Genomic DNA, 27312 nt, shown 5'->3' with positions numbered 1-27312 from the left:
ACCCTTGGCACAGAAGGCTGTGCTTTCAACCAATTGTGTATGCTGGTCTGCAGCTCGTTGTCAGAGTCAAACTCCTGTCCTGGCCAGCGTTTCATTTGAGCGAAGAGATGGTAAACAGAGAGAGCTAAGTCCAGGCTGTACGGTGGGTGATCAAACGCTTCTCACTGAAAACACTGCAGGAGCTTCTTTGTTGCAGCTGCACTGTACGGCCGCGCATTGTCACAGGAAGGACAATGCTTGATGACAACATTCCTCTTGGCTTGTTCAGAATTGCCTTTCTCAGATGTTCTCAGAGTCATGCTGTATGAGGCTGCAGCGACGGTCATGCCACATTCCAAGAATTTTACCAAGAGAACACCATTGCTGTTCCAGAACACAGTAGCCATACACTTTCTGCTGGAGAAGGTTAATTTGAATTTCTTTGTTTTTGGGGAATCAGAATGCATCCACTATTGGGATTTCTCTTGTTTCCTCAGTTTCGAAACAGACCCATGTGTCGTCCCTTGTGACAATTTTCTTCAAAACATCTTCATCGTGGTAGTGCTGGAGAAACAGTAAGGCTGCACCCATTCGCTGCGTTTTGCGATTGACGGTCGGCATCTTAGAAATCTACCTCATGAGAGCTGACCGTGAAATTTTGGGAAATGAATCACTCTACACAGAAATTATGAACCAATGATTTTCTCAAATTGCCTGATCCACTCGCTGAAACAAGTCGTTGGTAGACACTCGTTTCCTGCCCGCCTGCATCACGAACGTCTGTGCATCCTGCTTCAAAGTTACTTAACCATCACTGCACTTTGCTGTCACTCATGAAAGTTGTACTGTACACATTATTCATTGGTTGAATTTCGGCTGCATTGCACCCCTCAACATGCAGAAATCGAATGGCAGCATGCACTTCACACTTACAGGAGACTACATTTTGAGGCGCGTTTATGTGCGTACTAGGCAACATATCTGCACACAGCATCATCGGATTTTCACTGTGCTTTTTATTTCGAGACTGATTGTATCTCGAAAAAAAAAAAAAAAAAAACTTGTAGAAAAAATTGACTAAATATAAAACTTCTGAGAATTTGGTACATTTTACGGGAATCAATATGGGGGTTAAAGTGTTAATTTAATTAGTAAGCAAATGTTTACAAGTTTATACAGCTGATACAATTACTATCCTCACTTCATATAACTGCCTAATAATTTGCTACTGCAATGGATGCTTCACCTTTTCGGCAAAAATGACATTTGTGCACACGGAACATGCAGGAATATACGTAAATGCCAACTTTTCTTGTACCTAGCGATGTACACTAATAGCTATTCCCTTTCCCTTCAGCTGTTCCTTGCAAACAAGAGCCCATCTCAATCCTGATGTCAAAAGAAGAGTTATTGACAGACAAGATATAACACCACTTATCTATTACGAGCTTTATTTTCTCGTCAATGCTTAGACACAGCCTTTCTTCTCTTTTGTATACAGCATGGAGACATACACTAGCACAGCCACACCTTGCAAAGTGCACATGCATCACAAGTAGCACATTGTGCAGCTGGAGAAGTGTCCGCAGATTTATGGACTGTACAGCAAAGCATTCCTATCGCCGAACATATCTACAGAGTACACATATAATACTACTACCACCACTAAGCCAACAGCATTTTGGAGAAGCTCTGTAAACCAAGTAACCAAACATCTTAAAAGTGGAGATAGACAACTATTCTGCTATAAATGGTAACAATGACAGATGCGGCAACAACTGCCTTCTGAATGCCGAACACAAAACAGCAGCACCATTAACACAACAAAACATGTCATTCACATGTGTGCATGACACATGTTAGTATCAACAACAATAAAAAAAAAATTCAGAACAAGTTATTGCATACACAGCTTGTGCAAGGCCCAGAATGTTATTGGCAACCAAGTGACCGTGAATAACACTGTAGTTTTCCACAAAAAAAACTGCTAGTCCCATCCTGCGTTCAACTGCGCACAAAGCACAAACTAACCTTGCTGAGAATTCACTATTGCAATCTATTGCTAACAATCAGGACTTGGAAGGCATCATTGTTGAAATCTTTACACACATGTTTACAATTACAAAAAGTTTCATGTCGACCGCCAGCACCAAGAGACCGTGTTCTGTACAATCAAAAGGGTCATCATATTTCTTGCTACACTTGCAAGGCTCAAAACGGCAGACTAAATTGAAAGCAAGGTAGATTTCAATGACAATGCAAAAGAACTGAACATGGAGAAAGGTGATGCACGACGGCACGCTCTTGTGTTGTCTTCCTGTCTATCTTACCCTTTCACGTTGTTATAAAGATAACCCAACCCGCCCAATGTTCAATTGTAGATTGAGTGAGGTTGCCACCTCAAATCTGCGATGTATTCGAGAGGAAAATAACAACACAAAGAAAAGTGTGCAGTGTTACTTTTTGAGCCCACTTACGATGCCGTTTTTGGAACACATGCTCGATTATTACGAAAGAAGGCAGCACGATCATGATAATCTGCACTCTATGAACGATGCTGTGCATCAGATAATAAATATGTGCAGGCTTGCGACTATTTGAACAAGTGTTCAAAATTTCCCTTGGTTGACTAGTGAAGTAACATTTGCCACTTTCCTCCTCATTGCTGTTTGCATGTAATTACAAGCTGTGGTGGCTATCACGTTCGAATGTCCTCCGAGCATGAGATCACAAGCTGTGCGATTTTCAGCCGCAGCAGCCACGCTACAACAGGAGTAGAATGCTAAAACACTGGCGTGCAGACCGAGTTTTCTGCGGGCATTAAGGGAAGAAAAAAAAATGTTCTGGTGGTCAAAATTAGCACTACGATGTCTCTCACCATCATTTTTATTTGCTTATCCTACTGTCTTATACAACTTTGACATTGCCAGAGCACTCTGAAATAATATGCTGAAGAAAAATTTGTGGTAAGATCAAAAATATTTATCTTTTTATTTTCTGAAATTTATTGCTTGTTCAAACAAACATTTTTAACCATGCTTGAAGACAGATTTTTGGTTGCAAGCATTAAAGGGACACTAAAGGCAAATATTAAGCCAACCTAAAGTGATAGATTAGTGCTCGAGAATCTCTAAGACATCAACATTAATGTGAACAGAGCCTTAATAATCGAGAAATTGGGGTAAATGCAGGACATGGTTAGAGACTCCCCCGGGACATTCAAGCACTTGCCTGATGATGAAAGCACTCAGTTAAAATTCCGTCACTAATACTCAACCATCCATTGCAAGAAACATCATTGTATTGTATTACAAGATTAAATAAAATGCTACTTGTCCAGTTCTATTTCATTTTTCAGTAAAAAGAACTCTAAAATTACCCTTGACAATGATGCGGTTGGTCGAAAGGTTTCATTTTCGCTTGACGCCATGCTGCGCACACTTTCACGTTTCACTAGTTTCGTTATCGTGTGGTGCTGCGCTGGTTTTGCTGGGTCGCGAAACTCGCACAAACTGCACGTAGCAGAGAATTCAACTTCCATGTGATGTCGCGGGATGCCCGAACGGTCTATGCCACTTGAGCGAAAAGCAGCTGCAGCAGCGAATCCACCACTCTGTCGTGGCTCAACAGCGACGTCTGTTGGGCAGAAGTTTACTCCTCACTGACAGCAGCAAAAGGTGGGGATGGTGTACGTAACGTCACCGCTCCCCCGGTCGGGTGGTGGGAGATGTGAATTTAGATACAGGCATTCGGACCCTTCCAATGCAATTTTCTCATAAACTAAGTCTTTTCTTGGTGCGAGACAAACATTGCGAGGTTTCCGTCATGGTATTTAAAAAATCCATGTCAACGTAGTATTTGCCTTTAGTGTTCCTATAAGTAAACACTGCGAGGAAGCAACATGTGCCGATGCTGAAGCTCATCATCAGGCTGTCCTTGTGCTGACAATGCCTTTGACAGCACGAAGCCATGCAGAAATGAATGCACCATTTGTGAAACTTGGGTATTTGTGAACAATGATAAAATTTAGAAAAAATATGAGGCTGCTGCCACTGACTGCAAAGATGATCAAAGCAGACCTAGATCAGCTAGGTCTATAGCAGAATCTTTGGAACTGAGTACTTGAAATTAACATGTCCACTGCAGTCAATTCCCCTTTGGCAATTGTGAAAATCTGGATCAGTTTCCTGTTGTGTAGAAAATCAATGAGGTAAAAAATTCTTGTTGCTCCCAATCACAAGAGTGGTGGGCACCATTCGTACGAAGGTTGAGGAAGATGGAACATGACTGAACAGAGAGTTATGACTTGCCAAGGTCTCAAAAAGTGTTCAGTAACGGAAGTCTAGTAAAAGATGGCCAAGAAACCACCAGCTATCCAGCTTCAACCAATGTCGCAGAAGCAAACGTGATGCCGACTCCCACCCACTTTTTTTTTCACGGTATGTTGTCAATACATTCTTGGCGCTCTTAAGAGTCCACTTTCAGCAAATACTCAGATTTAATGAACAAATCCTACATGACAACGAAGTTAATCGTAAGTGGGCTCGACATTAGCTTTTAGCATAAACAGCGGCACAAACTGACAGTTAAATTCCACAAAAAATCAAAACAATGGCTTATCACATGGGCAACAATCACTGACACAGCTTTAGCCTCGGACACCGGGGCAGCCTTCATGTTAAATGTAGGGTTTGTGTGAAGGAACAAAATTATGAATATGGATCAAGTAGTCTTACCTATTCAATTTAAATTGCCAGTGAGTAATTTCATGTTCGAAACTGAAATATTTGTTCATATCAGAACATACTGTACAGCAGACGTCATCACATAGCAAACGTAATGGCTGCTTATTATGGATGTGAATATTTAGCCACACTGGCAACTTTTGTTGTGAATAATGATTCTGTTGTAAGAGGCACTCCCACTGCATAAAGGCTCCATTTACTGAGAAGATATGTGGAGGAACTGATATTTTTTGTGATAACTAGTAAAGGGCGCTGTATATTGAGACTGCTCATAGAAAATACTATGTCGGGAAGTTTAGTGCTACTGCTAATTGCTTTCCCACACGATCTTTAATTTTCATTGCTGCCTAAATACTATATCCCCACAATAACCTCATCCTGTTAGACAGCAATGATGCTGGTTTTGATTCATCCCTCCAGCAGACACTGACATTGTTCAGCAAATGCCTGCAACCTCTCACTCTCACGCACAAACGTCCTGAGAATGATGCCTCAAAGTTTCTCGATTTGAAGTTGTCCTTTTTAGGCGAGCATATCCATTGGCAATATGAGCCCTGCGCTAAAGAACCCCTGCTGCCTTTTGCATCAGCCCACAGTAAATTGGTTAAACGTGGCATTGTTCAGGCATGCTTGAAAAACGCCTAGCTAAAATCCGGTTACCACGCAGTACAAGAGAGTTTTCAACTCGCAGATAGCTCGTTTGAAGGCTGTTGGCTATCCCAGCAGCCTCATTGTTTCTGTTTCAGATACGCTGCATTGGAAGCTGCAGTCTTGTGATGCACCTCCCGGCCCACGTGATGCTGTTTGCAGGAATCTAGCAGTCATCCCATACATCTACGCCATTTCACATAAACTAAAGGAAATTGGCCAAAGGGCGGGAGTTTTGGTCGTTTTTTTCCATGCCCCACAAGTTATCCCAGTTATGCGCAAAAGCCAGCACTGTCAGCAGACAATCAAAATCGTACAACATTGTACACAGAAAGGGTTTCGTAGAATGCTCAAGAGGAGTATGTATAGCATACCTCTTTCCTGCGGACAGCATTGCGTGGCACAAACGGGAATGTGCTTAAACGCGAGACTACAGGAGCCCAATCAGAAAGTTCAAAAGGGGAGAGAAGGTTTCCTTGGGATCCATTGCTCCCAATGTAAATGTTAGCCACTCTTTGGAACAACATATAAGAGCAAGGCACGAGCAGGAAAACACGAGACTCATCATTGAGGCTATCGCAGAAAGCAACTGTGTCAGAAAACAATCCAAAGAATTTGCATTCCTGGGGACTGTCTGTGGGAGACCAGCTTAAGCCCTGCTCCGCCATGGTGGGCTCTTGTCTGCTTGCGACAGCCATGCTGTCTTGCATCAAGTGCGCAAGAGTATATATTCATAACCTTTTTTTTTTGTAATAAACACCAGTTGGAAGCTGCACTTGTCCTTGTCGCCCTTTTGGCTGCCCCGTGTCTACTCTTGCGCTAGTCACTTCAGAAATCCCCACAAAGCCAGTGCATCATTTTTGACACACTAAATTTGATGCCTATAATAAGTCTGATTTAAGTGCTGGCAACCCAACGTAGAGACCATAATGACTTTTTCCATGTGCTAGGGGGAGCTTTCAGTTGTGGATAGTTAAGAAAATCAATTACGAATTAATGCACTAATTATTTTTTATTCAATTCATTTCACTGCTATCTTCATACCAATATTACTCTCCCTGGTAAGAAATAAATGTGAACAAGTTTAGCTTTTTTTTTATGTGAAGTGGTGTGTGGTTCTAATTTTATTTCTGTAACTGCTGTAACTATTCTGATCACAAAAATTGTAATGAACTAATCGCTTTTTTTCTCACAAGTTGCCTAGTTTTCTAAAATGTTGCAAATTATATTTTCACATAAATGAGCTACATTTGCCATACATGCTCTACTGAAACATTTTCTTGTGCTTTGTTTTAAAATGTGGTGAAACAGTGAACACTAAATTCAATTCCATATTTGCAGCTAGTTTTGATTTTATAAGCATACTCGATTCTATTCAAAAGTCTGACTATGCAAACAGCCCTATTTAAAACAGCAGCAATAAGAATACGTGTTTTCAACAATCATTCACACATTTCTGCAGATTCAACATCACAGCTTTGCAGAGCAACTTCTACAAATACTATCATGCATGCAGATTTGTTCCATGCCATTTGACAAAGCACGCCTTTACTACAATTGACTGGCACTATTTCAGACTCCTAAGAACCAGAGCCCGTACTCACAAAAGTCCTACAGTAGACTTCCATTAATTCAGCTCCACGGTAGTTACAGCACGACAGATGCAGACAAAAGGAATAGAAGGGGACGCAATACAGCACTGGGTAAAGCCACCGAGTTGCCTCGTGCAATTACGAGAGACGTTCCAAAAGCAAGTTTTGTCATTTTTTTAAAGAGGAGATGGTGCAACAGATGAACCAAACCATTGCCATAAGAATCCACAACCGTTGTTGGTTCAACGACAGAAAGAGCATCAGTGGGAGAGGAATGACGCATGCGCAGAGCGCTGAAGAAGAGAGCAACAGCTGACCGGCATGCCCGAAGCTATTCGAGTACAAATCACAATGGCAGACAGACGTGCGCTGATACTGTGGTCTCACCAATGGAAGTGCATGCTGTTATCCGGTGCGAATGGTTCCCTGCATTGAACGCTGCACCCTTGGGATGTCACTTCCAAAACAATGCTGAGGTGCAGCAGGCTGTGCTACAGTTCCGTGCATTGCAGGGCACCACATTTTGCTCGAGTGGTCTCTTCAAACTGGTTGCACCCTACGACATATGCCTGAATGTCGGCGACGACTATGATGCCAAGGTGCTTCTTTCTGGGGGGGGGGGGGCAATAAAGTTTTTGTGTGAAAATAAAGGATGAAACTTACTTTTGGAATGTCCCTCATAGGTTATGTTGGTTAGTAGTAAGCCATAACATGTGTACCACCGTTGAAACATGCACCATCTGTGATATGAAGGTTACTTTTGATTGTGTATTTGCGTATGCCAGCGGGGGGGGGGGGGTTGCATCATGTGATGCGTGTTATATATTGGATGTTTTCTTCCAATAAGCTTCAGTTGCTAGTACAGTGCTGTACTGCGTCCCCTTCTATTCCTTTTGTCTACATCTGTTGTGCTGTAGCTACCATGAAGTTTTACCAACTCGTCCAATTTTCTATTTTATTGAATTCAACGCCAGTCATTTAGGTTTTTCGGTTAACTTGATTCTGACCAAAGGTCCTGGGCCCCCATGCATTTCAATGGGGCCAAAAATTTTTATTTCAATCCTAAGATTGGCCTTTGATGGGTAGTTTTAACGCGAAGAGTCGGCATGCACACGCCTGAGCCCTGTAGTGACCCCTTTACTGGCAGCGTCTGCTTTGGCAGAGCTTGGGGGACAATGAATGCATAGAAAACACCTATTTTCAGTCTGCATAAGGGAGATTTTCAACCAAGAACAGTAGATCACAAGTCTAATTACTGTATTTACGCGATTTTAACGTACACTTTCTGCAGCGCAGCTCTCAGGTGCCCGTTTTGTGGCGAGCGTCGGCATCGTACCTTGTAACCAAGCGAACAATGAAAGTGAATGTGCGGTGCAGCGGGAGATGGAAGACGGCAATAGCGAAGAATGTGTGAGAAGGAAAACGGAGGAGAAGGGCAAGGCAAAAGTGCGAGAAGAAAAGCGTAGTGCCATGCAAGACGGGCTGGGTGGCGATGATGACTACGAGATGGTGCCAGAGTATCGCGCGCCTGTGTGCGGCGGCTGCTGTGAATTGCACCCACAAGTCACCTATGCGCTGCCTCTTGCAATCTCCTGATTAGCGAGGCAGTCTAACCACATTTCGCTCCGTTTGCAAAGTGCTGCACGAGACAGCTTGTTTGCACCTGCTAATATATCACAAATTGAAAACACATATTGAGCTGTGCTCAATATGTGTTTTTTGTGGGTTATCATTAGCTTGTTAAGACCAATCTGTTCAACAGACGGGATTGTGCATCCACATGGCTCAGCACCGCATCACATGGTCATTGGTGCAGCACGGGTGGACTGCTATCGGTGCCGACGGTATAGAGCAGGCACTTTTTCACTGCACTCTCTTCGCTGCCTGTCGTTGGTTCTCAAAGGAAGAAGCCCATGGCAAGTTCACACAACGCCACGACTGCTAAAGGTTCTTGCTACTAGACAGCAGTGTGCTTGCATCCAGGTAAGATCACATAATTTGAACAAATCGGGACAACCAAATACAGTCCTTTTTTTGCTCAAGGGATTCACCTGCAACACCGCTGCACTTTTCTTTTTTCAGCGTCAGCATTGGTGTCTCAATTATAAAAAAGGTACCACAAGTGCGAGCATGATTGTGTACTGATCAAGATGTTACACTGTTTTCCAACAGTTTAAATAAAGTTCTTCACAAGGAAACAAAACACAACTTGTGGTTCGTTTTGGGGTGCCTCAAGAAAGACCAGATGCTGTTTTTTTATCTGCAATACTACCAAGTTATAATTCAGTAACCTCCATCTCATGTTCGAATTGATCTTGTGATCCTCCACCCCCCCATCTTTATCTTACAAGATCTGTACCTTACAAGATGAAAAATAAACTTTCATTTCATTTCATATGGCACATACAAATGTTGAAAACTGTTGGCGTGCTTTATTTTTTCGTGACCTAGCGATGCAGTTCACTGCAGGAGTTTTGTCTCACTGAGAGTTCGCTTGACTGGAACTATAAAACAATGTGCCATTAACACGCAATGGCTGTCTGTCATTAGCAGAGTGACTAGAAACAGACGCACTCCACACAACATGCTTATGCAGTGTTTAGATGGCAAAACAGCCAGGTTACAGCAGACAACATTTGGCCACATTAAAAGCATGTATCAATCAGTCAACCAGAAGCATCACTCTCGATGTGGCCTGTTGCAATAGCGGAACGTGCTGCAAACAGCAGCCTGACATTTTAAATTTAAGAAATACAGCAGTACCACACAAAGCTTCGCTGAAAAAAAGAAAAAAAGAGGACTTCTTTCGACAGGTATATAAGAATAACTATATCTCTTTATGAAGTATAAAACACTACAATAAGTAGTGTTGTGCTGGCCACACAGAGAGGAGAATTGGATGACGCAAACTACCGACTCTTGCCATCACAATTTACACAAGTACTGTAATGCCATTCTTCAAGCTCAGGCTCTCTCTTTATACTAAATACCAGCTCACCAAAGTTGCGCAGTAGCAGACTGCAGGGGTAGTGGGAAGATTTACATCAAACAATGTGGGCCTAGCACATGCTGTGTCACAGTAGGTTTGTGTCCTGGTGTACGGCCACTCAGCAACACTTTCATGAGAAAAAAACAAAAACGATGAGCAGTCATCAGAGTGAACTAAATGAAACATGCGAGTCACGGTGGCTTTCTTGCTGACACGCTTGACAGGAAGCCTCTGCAGCATCAGCCCATGTTGCGCACGACAAACCAAACGTCCACGACCCCAAACGATTGAGTCACACGGACTGAAGCCACTGCTCTGTATCAAAGGTGCATAAGAAATAACTTTGGCGCTTTGCAATGATTGAGCCGTACAGTAACCTGCGAAAGCGAGTGTCAAATTATAAGATAAACCAGCTATCTATACAAGCACCATGGATCCGACGGCAAATATGCATACAACAAGAAAATGTTCATACATCTGGACACAGTCTGATGTACCAGTTACAGGAGTGGAATTGCCTCGCATGGTACAAGAGGCAACGTGGTAAGTACTATCTGATACACACACTATGATTGTCAAGCGCAGTATGACTGCACAAAGAACCCTGACAAGCAATTTCCTGTGCAAGAGCAGTCCTCGCTCATTGGGTGGGCTATGGAGCATCCTCCAAATGGACACCTGCACAAGAAAAATACACTGACCACAAAGGAACAGGTGAAGTGTCTCATTACTCTGTCGGCATCATTTTTTGTCTGTTTGAGTGGATGTATGTGTGCGTGTGTGTGTGTGCCAGCGTTCCATCTTGACAAATGTACTTTGAAATGCAAACATATGCACCACAAGAAACCCACAAAAATAAGCATTTATAAAAACAAATGAAACACTAAGCAAACAAATGCTGCTGTACTGCTTGCTGCAACAGAGACAGGACCTAGACCATTTTTGACCCGATCCAGCCCATCTGTTCTTTCACATGTTATCATTGCGGCGTTTTTGCATGTGAACAGCAATAAGTGGAACACATCAACACAAAGCCTGCAGACATGCAATACAATATCTTGGAAATCACCGGGGTGTGAAGTGTGACCACATTTGGTTCGCAATTTCAAGGAAACTGAATGTGCCAGTGACAGCACCACTCTCTGCTCCCACAGTGAGCAAATGTTATTTTCAAAATGCTAAGAGCTCTCCCCATTGTGCCTGCACATGTCAGGGCCAGACGATGTTCCAGGATTTACTTCCCACCCACCTTGCATGACGCCATACCATACCAAGTGTTTGTGCCATCCACTGAATGGCAACTGAAACAAATAACCATGCTACCACCAGCCCTAACGCCTTGGCGAAACTGCTTTGGTGACATCCACTAGGGACTTATGACAAACAGCCAAGATAAAATTTCATTGCAGTTAGCTTTTAAGAGAGAACATGGCAGTCAATATAAAAAAACACTATGCAACAAGAATGTCGCGGTATTGAAGAGAACCTTATAGAAGATCAACCGAGGCAAAACATTCATTAACACGTGTCATTCACTCACAATGCTGGTTGTGGCATTTGTCATGAGTAAGCTCAACGATATGCATGCAGAGCTCCCGCAATTCACGGCAGACAAGACTGCTCGACGAAAACCACCACGCCCAGCCGTCCAAGCTGTTCAATTTGTTTGTGGGTAATACTAAAGACAACCGCTAAGTGATTGGGGCATCGAAATTGACACTTCTATGCTTCTTGACTGCTCATACAAAATAGCCACCAACACCAAGGTTGCAACACTACTAGTTTATGTTTGTCTGCCATGGATCAGATAAAATGAGGAAACTCATTTCTGCTGCTGCCCAAGTTGACATAGTGCAGAAATGCAACACAGTGACATCAGCCTCTACTCTCAAACTGAAAACAAAGAAGCAAAGAAGATTACTTCCACATGTAGCCTTTTTCTCCTCTCTTACTAACAACCTGGAAATTTTCGAAACACCTTTCTCTAGGTTGCCATCCATTTTGCTTGAGTTTGAAACATGACATAAGCTAGTTAAGACTACAGTGCATAACAATGCAAGACAACTAGTAGCAATGTAAAACCAATGTGAACAAGTTTTGCTGGTTCACAAGTCTCATTATTCAAGCTGGAATGCACACTGTGCAACTCTAAAACAAAGTGCACTCTAAAAAAAATTTTTTTTCCCCGAAGCTTGTAACAATACAAAATAATTCAGTTCGTAAAGAACACAAGACACAAAAAAGAAGCAATAAAAAAGCAGCCATTGCAAGCATGGAGTAATCAAAAAGCAATGTACAATTTATCCCATCCAAACAGTGGCTTATTCCAAAAGATGATATTTAAAGACAAAAGCTAAGCCAAATCCTATTTTATTTAGAATGCTCTAAATGATTGTTAAAAAGAGGAATGCAGAGTGTGGACCATGGTCCTAGAATGTGCAAGCATTGATGTATAAATGGAAATAGTAAAGCAATAATGGCACCCATAGTGACAGAATGAAAGTAGGAATGCAAAAGATCCCCTGCTTTAGTAGTGCAAGTATTGCACTCAGGCAAGTAGAGTGATGAAGATGTTAGTAAACTGCCACAAAAAAGAAATACAGTAGAACCCCGCTGTTGCATTCCTGGGTGCCGCGTTCTCCTGGCTGTAACATCGCTTTCAACTGGTTCTGGCATAGCACCCACAGTAACCATTGCATCGGGAACCCCGCTGTTGCGTTGCAACTGTCAGACCGTTCCTGCATCATATGCTGTGAACTGCCACTCTGCACCGGCCCGAGTGGCCATGTTGACTTTTCATGTACAGGGGTGGGACTGCCCACTGTCATTCTGGAGCAACTTTTGGAGCAAGTAAAATGCCTTTTGGAGCAGCTTGGAGCCCACTAAATTTCATTTCGGAGCAATTTGGAGCAGATAAAATTTCCTTTTGAAGCAGGTTGGAGCAAGGCAATCTGAATTTTCGCGGAATAACGGAATATGACAGCGCACTTCGAAAACACAACGAAACCCAGAATAAGATAACACGAAGTGCTTAGGGCAGTGGCACGGTGCATGCTTTCCTGTAAAGCAGATAACATCAATGGCACCACGACCAAACTATATACTCCTGCCCCAAGGCTCATGCTGATAGCGGAAAATGTTCTCAAATTATGCAGTCCCATCGAAGCAGTAACATAATTTCCGAGTCACCATATGTCACCGAGGGCCCAGAGAGCCACTATCAACCTTGGGCTGGTATAACGTAAAACTATTCCTATCTGTTTTTATTGCGATAGTAATTACATGGACAGTCCAGGTGCATTCCTGCTGCCGGCATCGCCGTGATGTTTCGCATGAATACCAGGGGCGATAACCTCGTCGCCGCGCGCCACATGCTGCATGTGTGAGTGAAAGCATGCAAGGATGAGCTGACGATGGCTCTATCCCATGTGCCAGGGAGGAAAGCGGAGAGGAAGCATGCTTCCGTCACACGCAACGTACCGGAGAGAGGGGTTTTCCACTATGGTGGCTACTGCATATGGTGTGGCTGCGCAGGCCCTATTTTGAAAGCGATCTGTGATGGGGACATAGTGCGAGGGCATTCATGTGACTGTTTTCGCCGTTAGTTCTTGTTGAAGCGAGAGCACGAAAGGCAATTTGCTCGCTGCTGCTACTGCGCTTCCTCACTCCAGAATTCTGACAGCAAGTTTTCAGGGTCATTGAGAGAGATGTACTTATATTTGCTTGTGCGTGCATGATGCTACGCTTGTTAATTTAGTTAGTAAGCGAATTTTTAGAACTTTATACGGCCGATACAGCTACTATCCTTACTTCGTATAGATCTCCACTAACTTGCTATCGCAATTGATGCTTGGCCTTTCGGCTGAAACTGCGACATTTCATTCCAAATTCGGCCTTAGCACTTCTTGATAGGTCAAAATGGCTCAGGCCTCGCAGCCATATGGGCATAAAAACAGATTGCGCTAGTTTTACCTTATACCAGCCCTGGGGATAGAGCCTGCTGAACTTGCTGAAGCGTGTGCCTCCCTAATATCGCTCGCAGCGCCCTCAGCCTACTTTTCGTTATTTTGCGCCTCAACTAGGGAGTGCCGCGCTGCTCAACCCACTCAACCGTATTCTCACGAGCTTTAAATAAAGCCACCCTGGCCATTCTGACAGCAGCAACAACATCTGGGAGTGGCCGCGCGCATACCAGCCGCTTGCCAGAAGCGCCGCAAAGTCCCGTGTTATAAGCGGGAAAATTACGAGAGACCGTGCGGGGGATGCTGTCAGCGCTTTGTGCAGCCTGTGAGTGGCTGCACTCTTGTCCGGATAAAAAATTCGCTCGCTGTAAGCAGTCCTTGCCGCAGCATACATGCCGAAGCTGTTCTGGTGCTGTGTGGCACAATTTCAGTCATTTTTCTGTGTTTGGCGCAGCTTGGCGTAAGAATTTGCATTTGTATCAAAATGGCGCAATTGGTGCAGGAGTCCTGCCCCGGTACGTAGCTTAGTCTGGTGGCTTGACGATGGGACTGGCCACCCAAAGTGCCTGGCGTGACAACTATGACATGTTTTCAGTTTCCGTCAGCAAAAGCATGGCCTTTCAGATCCATATTTGCTATCTAAATGTGGTGTCTATGACACGTTGTGGGCCTCATGTTGATTTTGGTGCATACTACGTATGTGCCAAAATATGTTCCACATAAAGTCCAAGGGTGATAACACCATCACCGCACGCCGTATGTGCGAGTGAAAGCATGCGAAGGGAGCCGACGATCGTCTCGTGAGCGCTAGGGTCGAAAGCGGGGAGGAGGCACGCCGTCTTCCAACACGTGCGAGGCACCGGGGGGGAGGGGTGGTGGCATTGTACTTTGGCAGCAGCTGCGTACTGCAGGGTTGCGCAAGCCGCATCTTGAAAGCGATCTGACCACAGTGCACCCACGACTCGTACTTCTGTGTGCACTGCGCTCTCGCTGATCAGTTTGCATTGAAGCGATAGACAGCACGAAGGTCCCTGCGCTGCTCGCTGCTGCTGCTACGCTTCCTCACACCAGCGTTTTGACAGTGTGTCTGCAGTCATTGAGTGCGACGTGTTCATGGTTGCCTGTATGTGCTGGACGCGTGCTTGTTAATTTTGTTAGTAAGCGAATGTTTACAAGTTTATATGGACGATAAAACTACTAGCCTTACTTTGTATAGCTGTCTACTATTTTCTGTCGCAATCGATGCTTTGCCTTTTGGGTGAAACCAACTTTTTTTGAAACGCAAGAATTAAAATTGTGTGCAGTTCACCACTACTCTTATTTCTTAATTTTTGCCGTTTCTCAGCTCTTAGATTTTTTATGGTCCCATGAAAAACATATCAGCGGCGTTCTACTGTAATTAATTAGAAGAACATAGCCAAAGGGAGAAGAAGATATGTATTCTCGAGAAACAAAACAAAATATAGGCACCACAAGAGGCAGAAGAGTCATCAAAGTTCCCAAGATGTAGTAAAATGATTACTCTTGGTAGATGCCAAAGTTAAGCAAACTTGGTACACGTTCCTCCGCTTTCTTGAAATAAATTGAAAAAATAAAGAGAAGGCATCAAGACATCCATGGTCAAATGCACAGGTGATACTTTGACGCAATCTCAAATACTATTCGTGAACTATCTAGACTACTATCCATCAGCTTTTCACAGACGTCATGGCAACATCTCTTCCTTGCAAATGCATTGACTGTTATGCACCAAAGCAAAGGTTACAATGGCATGGAAATGCAAAATTTACAAAGTTCTCAAACATCCTGTAATGGAGCTGCTCAGTGCCCATATGACGAGCAGAAGGTTATCCTGTCCGAGAGTAGGTGTAGCAGACAAGCGCGGCATATGGGGCTTGCTTTGCGCCACGAGCAGGTGCCCACAGTACCTGTGCCAAAACTACACGAGGCAGAAGGAGAGCTTTACACTTTTCATCTTTGACAGATGCGACGGACACCAAACAAATATCCGAAGACCATTGCTGAAACCTTGCTTGTTGAACCACACAACCAGAACATCTTCTCAGATCAGGGCAGATACTGAGATGCAAGAGACAGCATGGAATACTCACACAGTTAGCTAAAGAAGTGGAAAAAAGCAGAAGACAAAGCAGCGTTGTACTAACAGCAACACTGCTATCTGCCCTTTGTAATAAACGAACATCTGACTGATCACTGAGTACTTGAAACAACAAAAAACATACTGCTCGTGCTTTCCCAAAGACAATGCAGCTTCATCCCTTCACGTCAGCACCACGAGGTGGATACTGTAACATTACGAGATGGCAACAGGAAGTGACACCAAGACCCCTGCAGTGCCATGTCAGTCAGGCTTGTGTTGTGTGTGAGTGTTTGCTCGGAAAGTGAGAAGGGCTGCTTAGCTTGTCGTCCAGATCTTGTTGAAGAGGTCCATGAAGGAGTCATAGATCATGAATGTGATGGCTACGTCCAGGCAGACACGGCTTAGACGTGGAATTGTGCCCTTGTAGAAGCTGCAGCAAGAAGAAAGGAGAAGAACGCTTAGGGTGACACGTCTATAAAAGCAATAGCAACGGTAATGACTTTCTCACTAAACCTGAAAAGCTACACCAGAGAGCTATATGAAGAGTGACTGCTGAAATAAGGCTGCGGATGGCACTCTATGAAGACGTCACAATATCACTGCCAAAACTGCTTAACCGACTCTGACAATATTTTGAATTGATAATTTTCGCTTTAGCGTAGTGTAATGTTCATTGCAATGTCTAACCAAAATGATGGCGTTCTCTTAGTGCACTTCAGAATAGTACCCAAAATGAAAATGTGGGCCAGGGGACACGCTTGCTTCTTCATGATTTTGTATAATAGCATCTGCTTCTACTGACATGGCCAACCAATGCATGTGTTGAGAGTAACATAGCCAACAGTTATTGATCAAGAACACAACCACAGATTGTACATCGTGTGTGCACCAAGCTCAGAGGTGGCAAAGTAATGCACTGGGCATGCTGCAACACAGCATGGATAGCTTAGTCTTAGTATGCAAACAAGCTACCATGCTTGTTGCAAAGCATGAAGCTTTCTACAAAAATCCCTCGAGAGAACTCCGGCACAGTGATTGCTTGTCTACTATGAGAATGATCAGCAGTAGGGGTGTGCGAATAGCAAATAGTGGATTTAGAATCAAATATCAAACTGAATCAAGAAAGAAAGAAAGCTGTATATCAAATCAAATACCACAACATTTAACAAAGCTTTGTGCTCACAAATACTGCGCTGCACATATAGAGAAGTCTACTTGCCTTACATAAGAAGAATGTTTCTAGCTATCAATAACTTAGGCACTTTGTATTCGAGACGTATAGTATAGTCTACTCTTGGGGAACACCGAGCTGGTGTGCCAGCAGTGATAACATCTCAGTTTGTATACAAAGGCCTGGAAAATATTTTTTAGCGGTCAAATGTCTGTCGAATAGAGTCAAGTGCTTTTAGAGCGCAGCTCTTGGGCCTCTGTTCCTGTGGTGAGCGTCGGTGTGCCTCGGCGGTGTAGCCGAACGAACAAGCACAGCGAACAGATGAAAGAGCGAACGTGGAGTGCAGCCGGGAATGAAATACGGCGAGAGCAAAGAGAGCTCCAGGAGGAAAGCAGAGGAGGAGGATGTAGCAGAAACGCGAGGAGGAAAGCGGGGGGAGGACACCCTGAAGCACCACCAGATGGCGCTCACATCAGCACAAGGCCATGGAAAAGAAGCCTGCCATGAGTAACGACTGTATTTACCTGCATAATTTGCACCCTCGCATAATTTGCGCACCCCTAATATTTAGCCAGCTTTACAAAAAAAAAAAAAAAAATGTTTACTCGCACATTTTGCGTTCTCCGTCTGGCTCGAGCCAGCTCGTCGGCACGCGCGCGCATGGAGAGACTTTGGACGGCCGTGCCCATTGCCGCGCAGGCGAGCGAAGTCATACACAAGACGGGCTGCAAGTGCGAAGTCCCTTCTTTCGAGTACTTTGTTCTTTTCTGCGGAAGACCCCGAACTATGGTCCCTAGAATATTATATTCTAGGGACCGTACCCGAATTCGCAAACCTGTTCATGGGTTGTGGGAGCTGCTCGAGCGTTTGCCTCCCTCTATCTCCCCTTCTCTCCCGGCATGAGTATAACCTAACCTAACGCAACAGTGAGTGAGCAAAGCATCTTGTCCGTTCCTATAAAGACAACTGGCTGTGAAAAGCAATGCTGCACGGTTAAGCGTGAAGTGACAGCTGATGGACGAAAACTACCGTTGTTTGTAATCTTCAAGCAGAAGACATTGCCCTAATTGAAGGTTGAAGGCCGTAGTCACATGTGCGCCCAAGGAAAAAGGCTGGATGAATGAAAAACTGATGAATGACTGGCTCGACACTGTCTGGGGTAAGCGACCAGGGGCCTTACTGCAACTGCCATCGCCGTTGGTGCTCAACAGTTTCAAAGGCCATCTCGTGAACAGGATAAAGGAGAAGTTGCGAGACATGAGGACCAACCTGGCTATTATCCCGGGTGGACTAACATCTCTTCTGCAGCATTTGCATGTCTCTGTAAATAAACCCTTCAAGCACTATGTGCGCAAGGTGTACGTGGAATGGATGGCCAGCGGAGAGCATGGGCTCACTCCCAATGGCAGAACAAAGAGACCGCCACTAGAGACTGTCTGCGAGTGGATACTCGCAGCGCGGCACCTGGTTTCTCACAGTATTGTCGAGAAGAGCTTCAAGAAGACGAACGCGCTCGACGGAACCGAGGACGATGCGCTTTGGGAGAGCAGGGACAGCGGCCGCGACCATGATTCCCAGTCGGACCTCTCGACCAGTGATTCCAACTAGACCGTGCATGATCAGATCTGGCTGGTTAAAGTATGTGCTAATTCTGTTAAATAAACAAGTACCCTTTGTTTGTGCTATAATTTATTTTCTTTTTAATGTATATAGCCCGTACGTTACTACATATTGCATGTTATTTCGGATGTGTTCGCGAAATCTCCACGTAATTTGCGCGCCCCCTTTTCAGAGCTCCAGAACTGTGAAAAAAGTGCGCAAGTTATGTGAGTAAATACGGTACTTAAGAGGAAAAAACGAAATCAGGAAAGAAACAATTTATGATAACTCAAAGGGAAGCTCATTACTTCTCGAAGTGAGATCGGAATGCCTTAGAACACATACCTATAAAGCGAGATATAAGAAAGAAGAAGAAGCATGTGCTTGCTGCGGTAAAGCTAGGGAAACTATGGAGCATGTTTTATTAGAATGTGAAGACGTCTAGCCAGCGGTCGATTTAGGCGCCACTGGCCTCCTTGAAGCCCTTGGGTTCAGCAAGAGCAGTGGAAAAGTAAACATGTCCGCAATAGGCATTAGTAAGAGGCGACTGGAGGATTGGTGGACGAAAAGTAGGGAAACGACAAAAGACAGACGTACAAAAGCACAGTTCGCACTAGGGGATAAGAAAATTTGGGCGTGGTAGTTCATAGTGTTTTTTTTTTTCTTTTTTATTGTTTGACCTAGGTAGGACATTAGGCAGTATAATAGCAAGAGCTTGATGGCGCAACACACCGCCCGGTTCCAAAGGGGATGCTCATAACATCCATCCATCCATCCGGCCGTGCAGGGGAAAGAAAAAAAAAGAAGAACCAGAAAGCTCGCTTTCCCGCATAGCGTTTGCTGCAAGCATTTCCCGGAAAAGGTTATGGTTGCATAAGCTGCAGTTGCCAGGAAGTGGCAAATGGTTGGCCAGTCTATGTATAGCGTCACGTTGTGGCCCTACCAGTTGGTGCGGTGATTGGTGCGATTGTTCAATACAGTAAAACCCAGGTGATATGATCAAAGCTGATACGAATTTCGGTGGTATATGAATTCGTAGCATTCCCCAGCCAAAATACATTGCTTACAATACGGAAAACATTGTCTGTTCCGAACGCATTGCCACGCTGCTGCGGATCATGCGAATGCATGAGCAACAGTGGCGGCGGTAACCAAGCCAGTGGAGTGACCAGTGCAGACAAGCTAGCACAGCAGGACTGCGAGATCTGGGTGGGATCCACAGTTGGCAAGCAACCAGCTACGTCATGCGGTTGCGCATTCTCTCATTGGTACCCCTGTCGAGCGGACCAGATGATGGTATAAGTGCATAAGGGAACGATGGTAGCAAGCCTGCGAGAGCATGTCAGCCAGCCAGCCTTCTACAGCCCGCCGGTTTGTGGTCTGAGGGGTGGGACAGGCACGCACTTCCACCGGGCCGTGTTCGGCCAAACCTCAGTTTCTTTGTTTTCTTTTTTCTTTTTGCATGCAACACTCGTCTTCGCTCAGTAGTTCATTACACACGCTTGAATGGTATTTGATCGTCTTGGGAGTTTGATCTAGCCATGGCCAGCATGCCAAGAAAGCCTCTGTCACTCAAGTAAAAGTTGAAAATCCTTCATGAGGTGGACTAAGATTTAAAGAGAAAATTAACTGACCTTGCCAAAGAGTTAGGTTTAGCACCATTCACGTGGTGCACAATTGGTGGTCAGCGTGACCCGAAAATGAAAAATGTGCTAGGATTCAGTGATAACGCTAAAGAAGCAAAACCTCCACATCATGTGCAGCTTGAGGAAGATTTGTTAACGCGGTTCGAAGAGGTGATGGCGGCGGGAGTGAATGTCAGTGGCAAGGTGTTGTGCGAGAAGACTGAAGACATCGCACTCTCGCTTGACGTGAGGAATTTCCAAGCCTCCGGTAGTTGGGTCCACCGATTTAAGGCGAGACATGGAGTCGTCTACAAGTCTGCGAGTAGGGAAGCAAAAAAAAGTGGACGAGGCCATTGCAAACGAATGGATGGGAACCACGCTGCCTTTACTCGTTGCTTGATATGAGCCACGTGAGGTGTTCAACGTGGATGAAGCCAGTCTCTTCTATAACTTGCAGCCTGAGAAGAGCCTATGTTTTGAAGACGAAGTGTGCCAAGGCAGTTAAAAGAGCAAGTAGCGGATTTCGGTTTTATATTGCTGCAATTCAGATGGTTCTGAAAAGGCACAGCTGACAATTATTGGCTGTTGCTAGAAGCCTTGCTGCTTCAAAGCTGTTTTATGAAATGCGGCTTTGGCAAGCCATCTTTGGCAAGCCATCTGCTGGCAAGAGCCAGCAGTTGGAATTGAAGATTGAAGCGAGCTCGCAGTTACTTGGCCCAAGGACGATTTTGTCACTGCCAAGGACGACCTCGTGACTTCCGGTTTGCGTACCATGGAGGACATTGCCAAAGAGCTTTCCACATCACAGCCCGATGCTTTGACCAGCGAGGAAGGAGACGAGGACCACTGCAGCAACAACGATCACAGCAGCAATGACGATTGCGGCAGCAGCCATGACGAGCAACCCATAATGGCCGAAATGCTCCTTGCACTCAATCGTGCTGAGGTGTGCACTGGAGTGCGAAAACATTCATGAGGTCACGTATGCCAACTTTTACACCTTCCAGAAGGTGATCATTGACTATTTGGGCAAGAAGAAAACGTAGATGGATGTTAGCAACCTGTCCTGCTGCCAATAAATTCACGATTTCTTGATTTTGTGTACATTGTCATCACTATATGACTTTTGGGTGATATGAATATTTTGCACAAACCTGTGAAACCACACTCAAATTTCGCATTAGGGAGTATTATAATCGTCGGCATTGTTTTCCCTCTGAAGCTGAAGGAATAGGGATGTTCTCCTGAATATTAGGGAGGTTTATCAGTTTAATACAGCAGCTGACCGATTTTATGGACTTTGTGGGGACCAAGAAATAGTCCGAAAAATCGAACAGTTCAAGAAACTCGTTCAGCCAAACAAAAATGAATGTTAGCCTTATAGCGGCTTAAAAAAGAAATCTAATGCTGCCCTGTCTTATACTAAGCTTGGGAGCGATCAGGTTTGCTTGGTTTTGCGCAATAGTGACGTCTCCGTATACAGTCAACAAGAGCGTCACCGCGTTGGCAATTGCAGTAAGCGGGCAGTAAGCGTTGCAGTAAGCGGGCGCAACCCGGCACACCATAACTACCACCATCTGCACCTTTTCACTTGTGGTGCCATGCACATTTTCTGAATCGAACACAAACCTCACTGATAGCAAGCGCCTCCCAATCTTGGGGGCTATAGAGCGGGCCAGTGGAAGCCAAGCCAGGTCAAGCCAGCGGAAAATCCGACAAGGTTACATTCAAGATCTCGTAGTGTGACTATTGGGGGCGAGCTCCACGACTGGAAAAGCTGGCGCCACTGTCGGTGTGACGTGGCATGAGGGATCACGTGGACAGAGCGGCAATGTCGGCTGCTTCGGACGCGCCTAAGCGAACTGAAAATCAAAGTTTTCCACTTACGCAGTGGTTCTGATTAAGTGGCGAGGTTTTCCTGCCTTGTGTATCTGCGCGAAAGCATTTGAAAGCACTTTAATAGGTAGTGGATGCTTTGGAGGCGTGCAGCATGGTAGGCTACGGCTCGGTGCCGCAGTGCAGGACGTACGCAACGAAGCCCGGTATCAGCCTTATTCACACGTAGCCGCAGGACAAGAAGCTGTGTGAAGCTTGGATCGCGAAACTTAGAACCGGCAAACAGCCACCGGCTACAACTCGGGTATGCAGAAAGCACAGACGCGAGGAAGATTTCTGCTGTGGCGTCGGGACTGCGATGTTCGGTGAGTAGCAGAAAACGCACACTGAGACGCTCGTCCGCGCCCGCTGCCCAGCTAATGTCATGACTCTTTAGTTTGTTTATAAACTTGCTGATGCTAGATACTGGCAAGTTCACTGGAATAGAATGAGAGTGGTAAGACGCACATTAAAAAAGGCATGGCATATGGTCATGTTTGTGTTATGAATTAATGCACTGGATTACGAAAAAGAAGCAGAGAGAAATCGCATGCTGAGAAAGAAGACCGATAAACATGTAGTGCGACGCAACTTGAAAAATAATATTGAAATGTTGAAGCATTTAGAAGACAAAAAAGACTGAATTGTCGCAACGGCACATCACAGTCGCCATAGCCAGGTGTCGAAGTCTCTATAACGAAATTATTTTTGAACTTCTGATAGCGTCCACGCAACAATGGTTGCTTGTGTACTGCCAAATGCTCATATGCGGTGGCTCACGGCACGGTACGAAAACGTGCTCACAGCGAAAGCAAAACATTGTGCGTGGACATGCATGCAGACGCGCAGTCGGTCGCTGTGAACCCGTGTGATCGCTGCATTGAGGCTTCATTATGTTATGCCCCATTTGGTTATACAGACAGCCCACTATAAGAACATATTCCACATAGTTTGCTCTCAGTGTTTGCCTACCTTTCACGCAAGAAGCCGGTTCGGCAGACTCCATCGCAGCAACCGTGCGCAGTGGCGTTCACTGTACACATTCGGTAACGAGATAGCGTCTCTAAACGGTTCTGTGCTTACAGTTTGCCCAAGATTATTTCGACAGAGAAAACTTCCCTTGTTTTGAGAGTACTTACAAAAATCTCCAGGAGGGCTGCCACGTGGTGTTCATATTGAGCGCCATAAGCGAAATCTATGAGGAGCATGCCGAGTTATCCCTCACACTACGCAAGGGAAGCGCTTCCGACAAATGGAGACTCTGTAACTCCTCGCCCCCAATAGTAAACTAGAACATACTCTAGTGGCGCGACAGGAAGGCTGCGCCGCCTCTCTTGATGGTCAGGAACACCACGGACCGCCGCTAGGGTTTCCTATGGTGCTACTGTGCCTCTTCCAAGGGACAGCACGTACGGGTGCAACTGCCTGACTCCCGAGTCTCGCGAACTGCTGAGTTGGCAGCCACGAAGTAACGACTGCACGTGTACCGGTGTGTTCCCTAAAATTACTGGAGTGCCTTGCAGACATTTAAGTCCAAAATCAAGAAAGGGGCTGACAGATGGAATAGCACACTGTGGTATAAAGTTTGTAAACAGGGATAAGGTGCCTCAGAAAGGCTGGCCCACATTTCGATAGGAGAACCTGTCTTCGCCAAAGACGGCCCCGTCATCCTCGGCATGTTAGTTTTAAAGGGTTAGTGCAGTGACGTCACGTGCGGCTGGTTTTAAAGGCAGAGACTTCAGAGGTAATGAGCGCTGTCGTCCGACGTCTGTGAGCTTCGTTCTAAAGACGAGGGGACAAGAGCGGGGGAGTGGGTATGCGGGGTGAAAAGAAAAGCAGAGAGAGAGAGAGAGAGAAAAAAGAAAAACCAGGGCGACACCAACACGAAAAAAAAAGAGAAAGAACAAGAAGGAAAAAATTAAAGAGAGATGGGGGCATGGGAGGGCGTTGGGGAGGCGAGAGGTAAAGGAGCATGCAGGGGTGGGCATGTATTTGTGGTATTAGAAGAGCCGGTCAGGCAGTCAGTGCACGAGTAACACAAAAGACAATAAAAAAAAGAAAAACATAAGTTGAAAGAGTGACTTGAGTAGCATAGCAGCAATACGTCGAGTAATATTGAAGTAGTTAAGATGGCTACGAGGAGTCTGCGGTGCAATGTATGGGGTGACTGAAAAGCAGCGGCATGGTCTTTCAACGGGCATTGCCCCAGTCGCTCAACGTAGGTGTCGTTACGGCGGCATCCAGAAATGGCGATACCCTGGGTCGAGGTGCCAAAAAAGGCATATTGATTTCGGAATATGTTGGTGAGGGTGTTTCAAAAAATATATAGAAGAAAGGAAAAGAGAGGGGGGGGAACTGAAACCGGAATAATAAATAGGAGGGTGACGTGCGCAGAAGTGGGCGGGGGAAGTGTAGATGGGAGAAGGGGGTCGTACTGTTGATATAAACGTAAGAACCTGAAGGAGTATATCAAATTGAGTAGTATGCAGGAAAATTTTTTTTTTTGCTCGAAATGGAAGAGTAGGTGAGGTTAAGAATTAAGGTTAGCTGGTGGCATAATGTGTTTTGTGTCTTGGTTGATGATATGAGAATTTCAGATTTCAGTTACCGCTTTTAAAGATTCTACGTTGCCACTTGCCAAATTAATTCCTATCGGGTGTAGGCAATTAAACATGTGTATGAGGTATGATTCCGTATATTTCCTTTCGCGAGGGGAACGGAAATTTATTTGTAGTATATAGAGCCTTGCTTTGTCAAATATATGACCATGTTCATTAAAGTGGCTGGCTACTGCTTTGGGTAAATGGTGTTTTGTGTCCGCGCGGTGACTGTTGAGTCTTGTATGAATTTGTTGTCCAGTCTCACCTATGTATTGTTTGCTACAAGTGGCACATTCTAGACAGTAGACTACGTTGCTTGATGTGCAGGTGAAGGCCTAAGTTACGTTGTGTGCGTAATTCGACGCTGTAATTTTTACTGTAGTAGTAGATTGAATATGTTTGCGTGTAGAGCATCTGGGGCGGCCACAGGGACTGGTTCCCAACTTCCTTCTTGTCTTTAGTTTGGCGTGCACAAGAACATCTTCAAAATTAGTGTTGCGTCTGTAGGCTACTCTGGGAGGGTTGGGGAAAATCTTAAGTTTCTGGTTGGTGGTGAGAATTGGGTAGTATTTACTGAAGATGTTATTCACGTTTGGGAGTGCGTAACGCACTCCCAAACCTGCTTCTGCGCACGTCACCCTCCTGTTTGTTATTCCGGTTTCGGTCCCCCCCCCCCCCTCTCTTTTCTCTTCTTTTTTTTATATATTTTGGAAACACTCTCACCAACACATTCCAAAGTCAATATGCCTTTTTCGGCACCTCAACCCAGGGTATCGCCATTTCTGGATGCCGCTGTAACGACACCTACGTTGAGTGACTGGGGCAATGCCCGTTGAAAGACCATGCCGCTGCCTTTCAGTCACCCCATACATTGCACCACAGACTCCTCGTCGCCATCTTAACTAGTTCAAAATTAGTCGACGTATTGCTGCTATGCTACTCAAATCACTCTTTCAACTCATGTTTTTTTTTACTATTTTGTGTTACTCGTGCACTGACCGCCTGACCGGCCTCTTCTAAGGCCACAAATACATGCCACCAACGACACCCCTGAATGCTCCTTTACCTCTCGCCTCCCCAACGCCCTCCCATGCCCCCGTCTATCTTTAATTTTTTTTCCTTCTTGTTCTTTCTCTTTTTTTTTTTCGTCTTGGTGTCGCCCTGTCTTTTTTTCTCTCTCTGCTTTTCTTTTCTCCCCGCATACCCACTCCCCCGCTCTTGTCCCCTCGTCTTGGGAATCACACTCACAGACTTCGGGCGACAGCTCATTATCTCTGAAGTCTCTCCCTTTATAACAACTGCCACCGACAACAACCGCACGTGACGTCACTGCACTAACCCTTTAAAACTAACATGCCAAGGATGATGAGGCCGCCTTTGACGAAGATAGGTCCTCCTATCGAAACGTTGGCCAGCCTTTCTGAGGCACCTTATCCCTGTTTACAAACTTTATATTGCAGACATTTAGGATTGCGAGGACATGTAGTTTGCGGCATGCTGAAGTGAAGGATGGACTCTCACACTGTTTTACTCAGGGTTGCCGGAGTGGCTACCCTTGCACTCTGAAAGCATCGTTGTTTGCAGCTCCTAGGGACAATCTCAGTAGAAATTGTGGGAGTGTAACCATCGGAGGGATGACAAGCCTCTGACCGAGTCGTCAGTGGCGTGCGAGTACCATTTCGAACCAAGATATACAGGGTGTCCCAGCTAACCTTAGCCACACCTTAAAGATATGTGAATGCCACGTAGCGGGACAGAACCAAGGTAATGTTGTTTGGCGTCGCTTGGAGATACTCAAATAATTTTTTAAATTCTGCTTAATTGGATAATTAGTCTTAAATAATCAACTTCTCAAGTTTATAATTAGATGAAAAATGTCAATGAGAAAATTGTACAGCAACATGAAAAACTCCCGATACAGCTATCTGTTGCTCAGTACGTGCTATGAAAAGTGTTTTTTCCGAGCGTGAAAGAAGCCCGCGAATACACGTAAAGTGCCTCGAGCGGTCAGTCGCGCGGCAATTTTGCATGTATTCGCGGCCTTCATCCACTTTCATTTTCTTTATCATTTCTTTAATTGAATTAGTAAGTACAAGTAATTTCTTGTGTTGTCCTTCGTGTCTTAATTTGTTGGCTTCTTATTCTATGATAAATAAATACCGGGCCCCTCGATTAACCCCCCTTTCTTGTCGTTTATATAGTAAGCCTGCATCACAACTATATTGAATTCACGTCAAATGCGTATGACTATAATAAGCAATTAATTCCGATTGCTGTGTAGCGAAAGTTCTGAGCGCATGTGGTAAATATGAAAAAAGAAAGAGAATATATATATATTATATATATATATATACGGGTTGCCAAAATACATACAGGTAGCTAAGCCACGCAGCGACTCCCCTGCCTATTCTATGTTAGCATTAACC

At 44.8% G+C, this 27312-nt stretch overlaps 1 protein-coding gene across 1 annotated transcript in view; it reads right to left on the bottom strand.

Moving 5' to 3' along the window:
- Positions 1–1404: 1404 nt before the first annotated feature.
- The window catches only part of sea (mitochondrial citrate transporter scheggia), a 67266-nt gene continuing 41358 nt past the window's right edge, over positions 1405–27312 (bottom strand). Inside the window, exon 7 of the mRNA XM_050172641.3 lies at positions 1405–16446. Coding sequence (XP_050028598.1) covers positions 16332–16446 — 115 coding nt within the window. The 3' untranslated portion in view covers positions 1405–16331. The remainder of the gene's footprint in view (positions 16447–27312) is intronic.

The sequence above is a fragment of the Dermacentor andersoni genome, chromosome 3, assembly GCF_023375885.2.
Source record: "Dermacentor andersoni chromosome 3, qqDerAnde1_hic_scaffold, whole genome shotgun sequence".
Taxonomy (NCBI): Eukaryota; Metazoa; Arthropoda; class Arachnida; order Ixodida; family Ixodidae; genus Dermacentor; species Dermacentor andersoni.
This window is presented reverse-complemented; position numbering and strand designations above follow the sequence as displayed.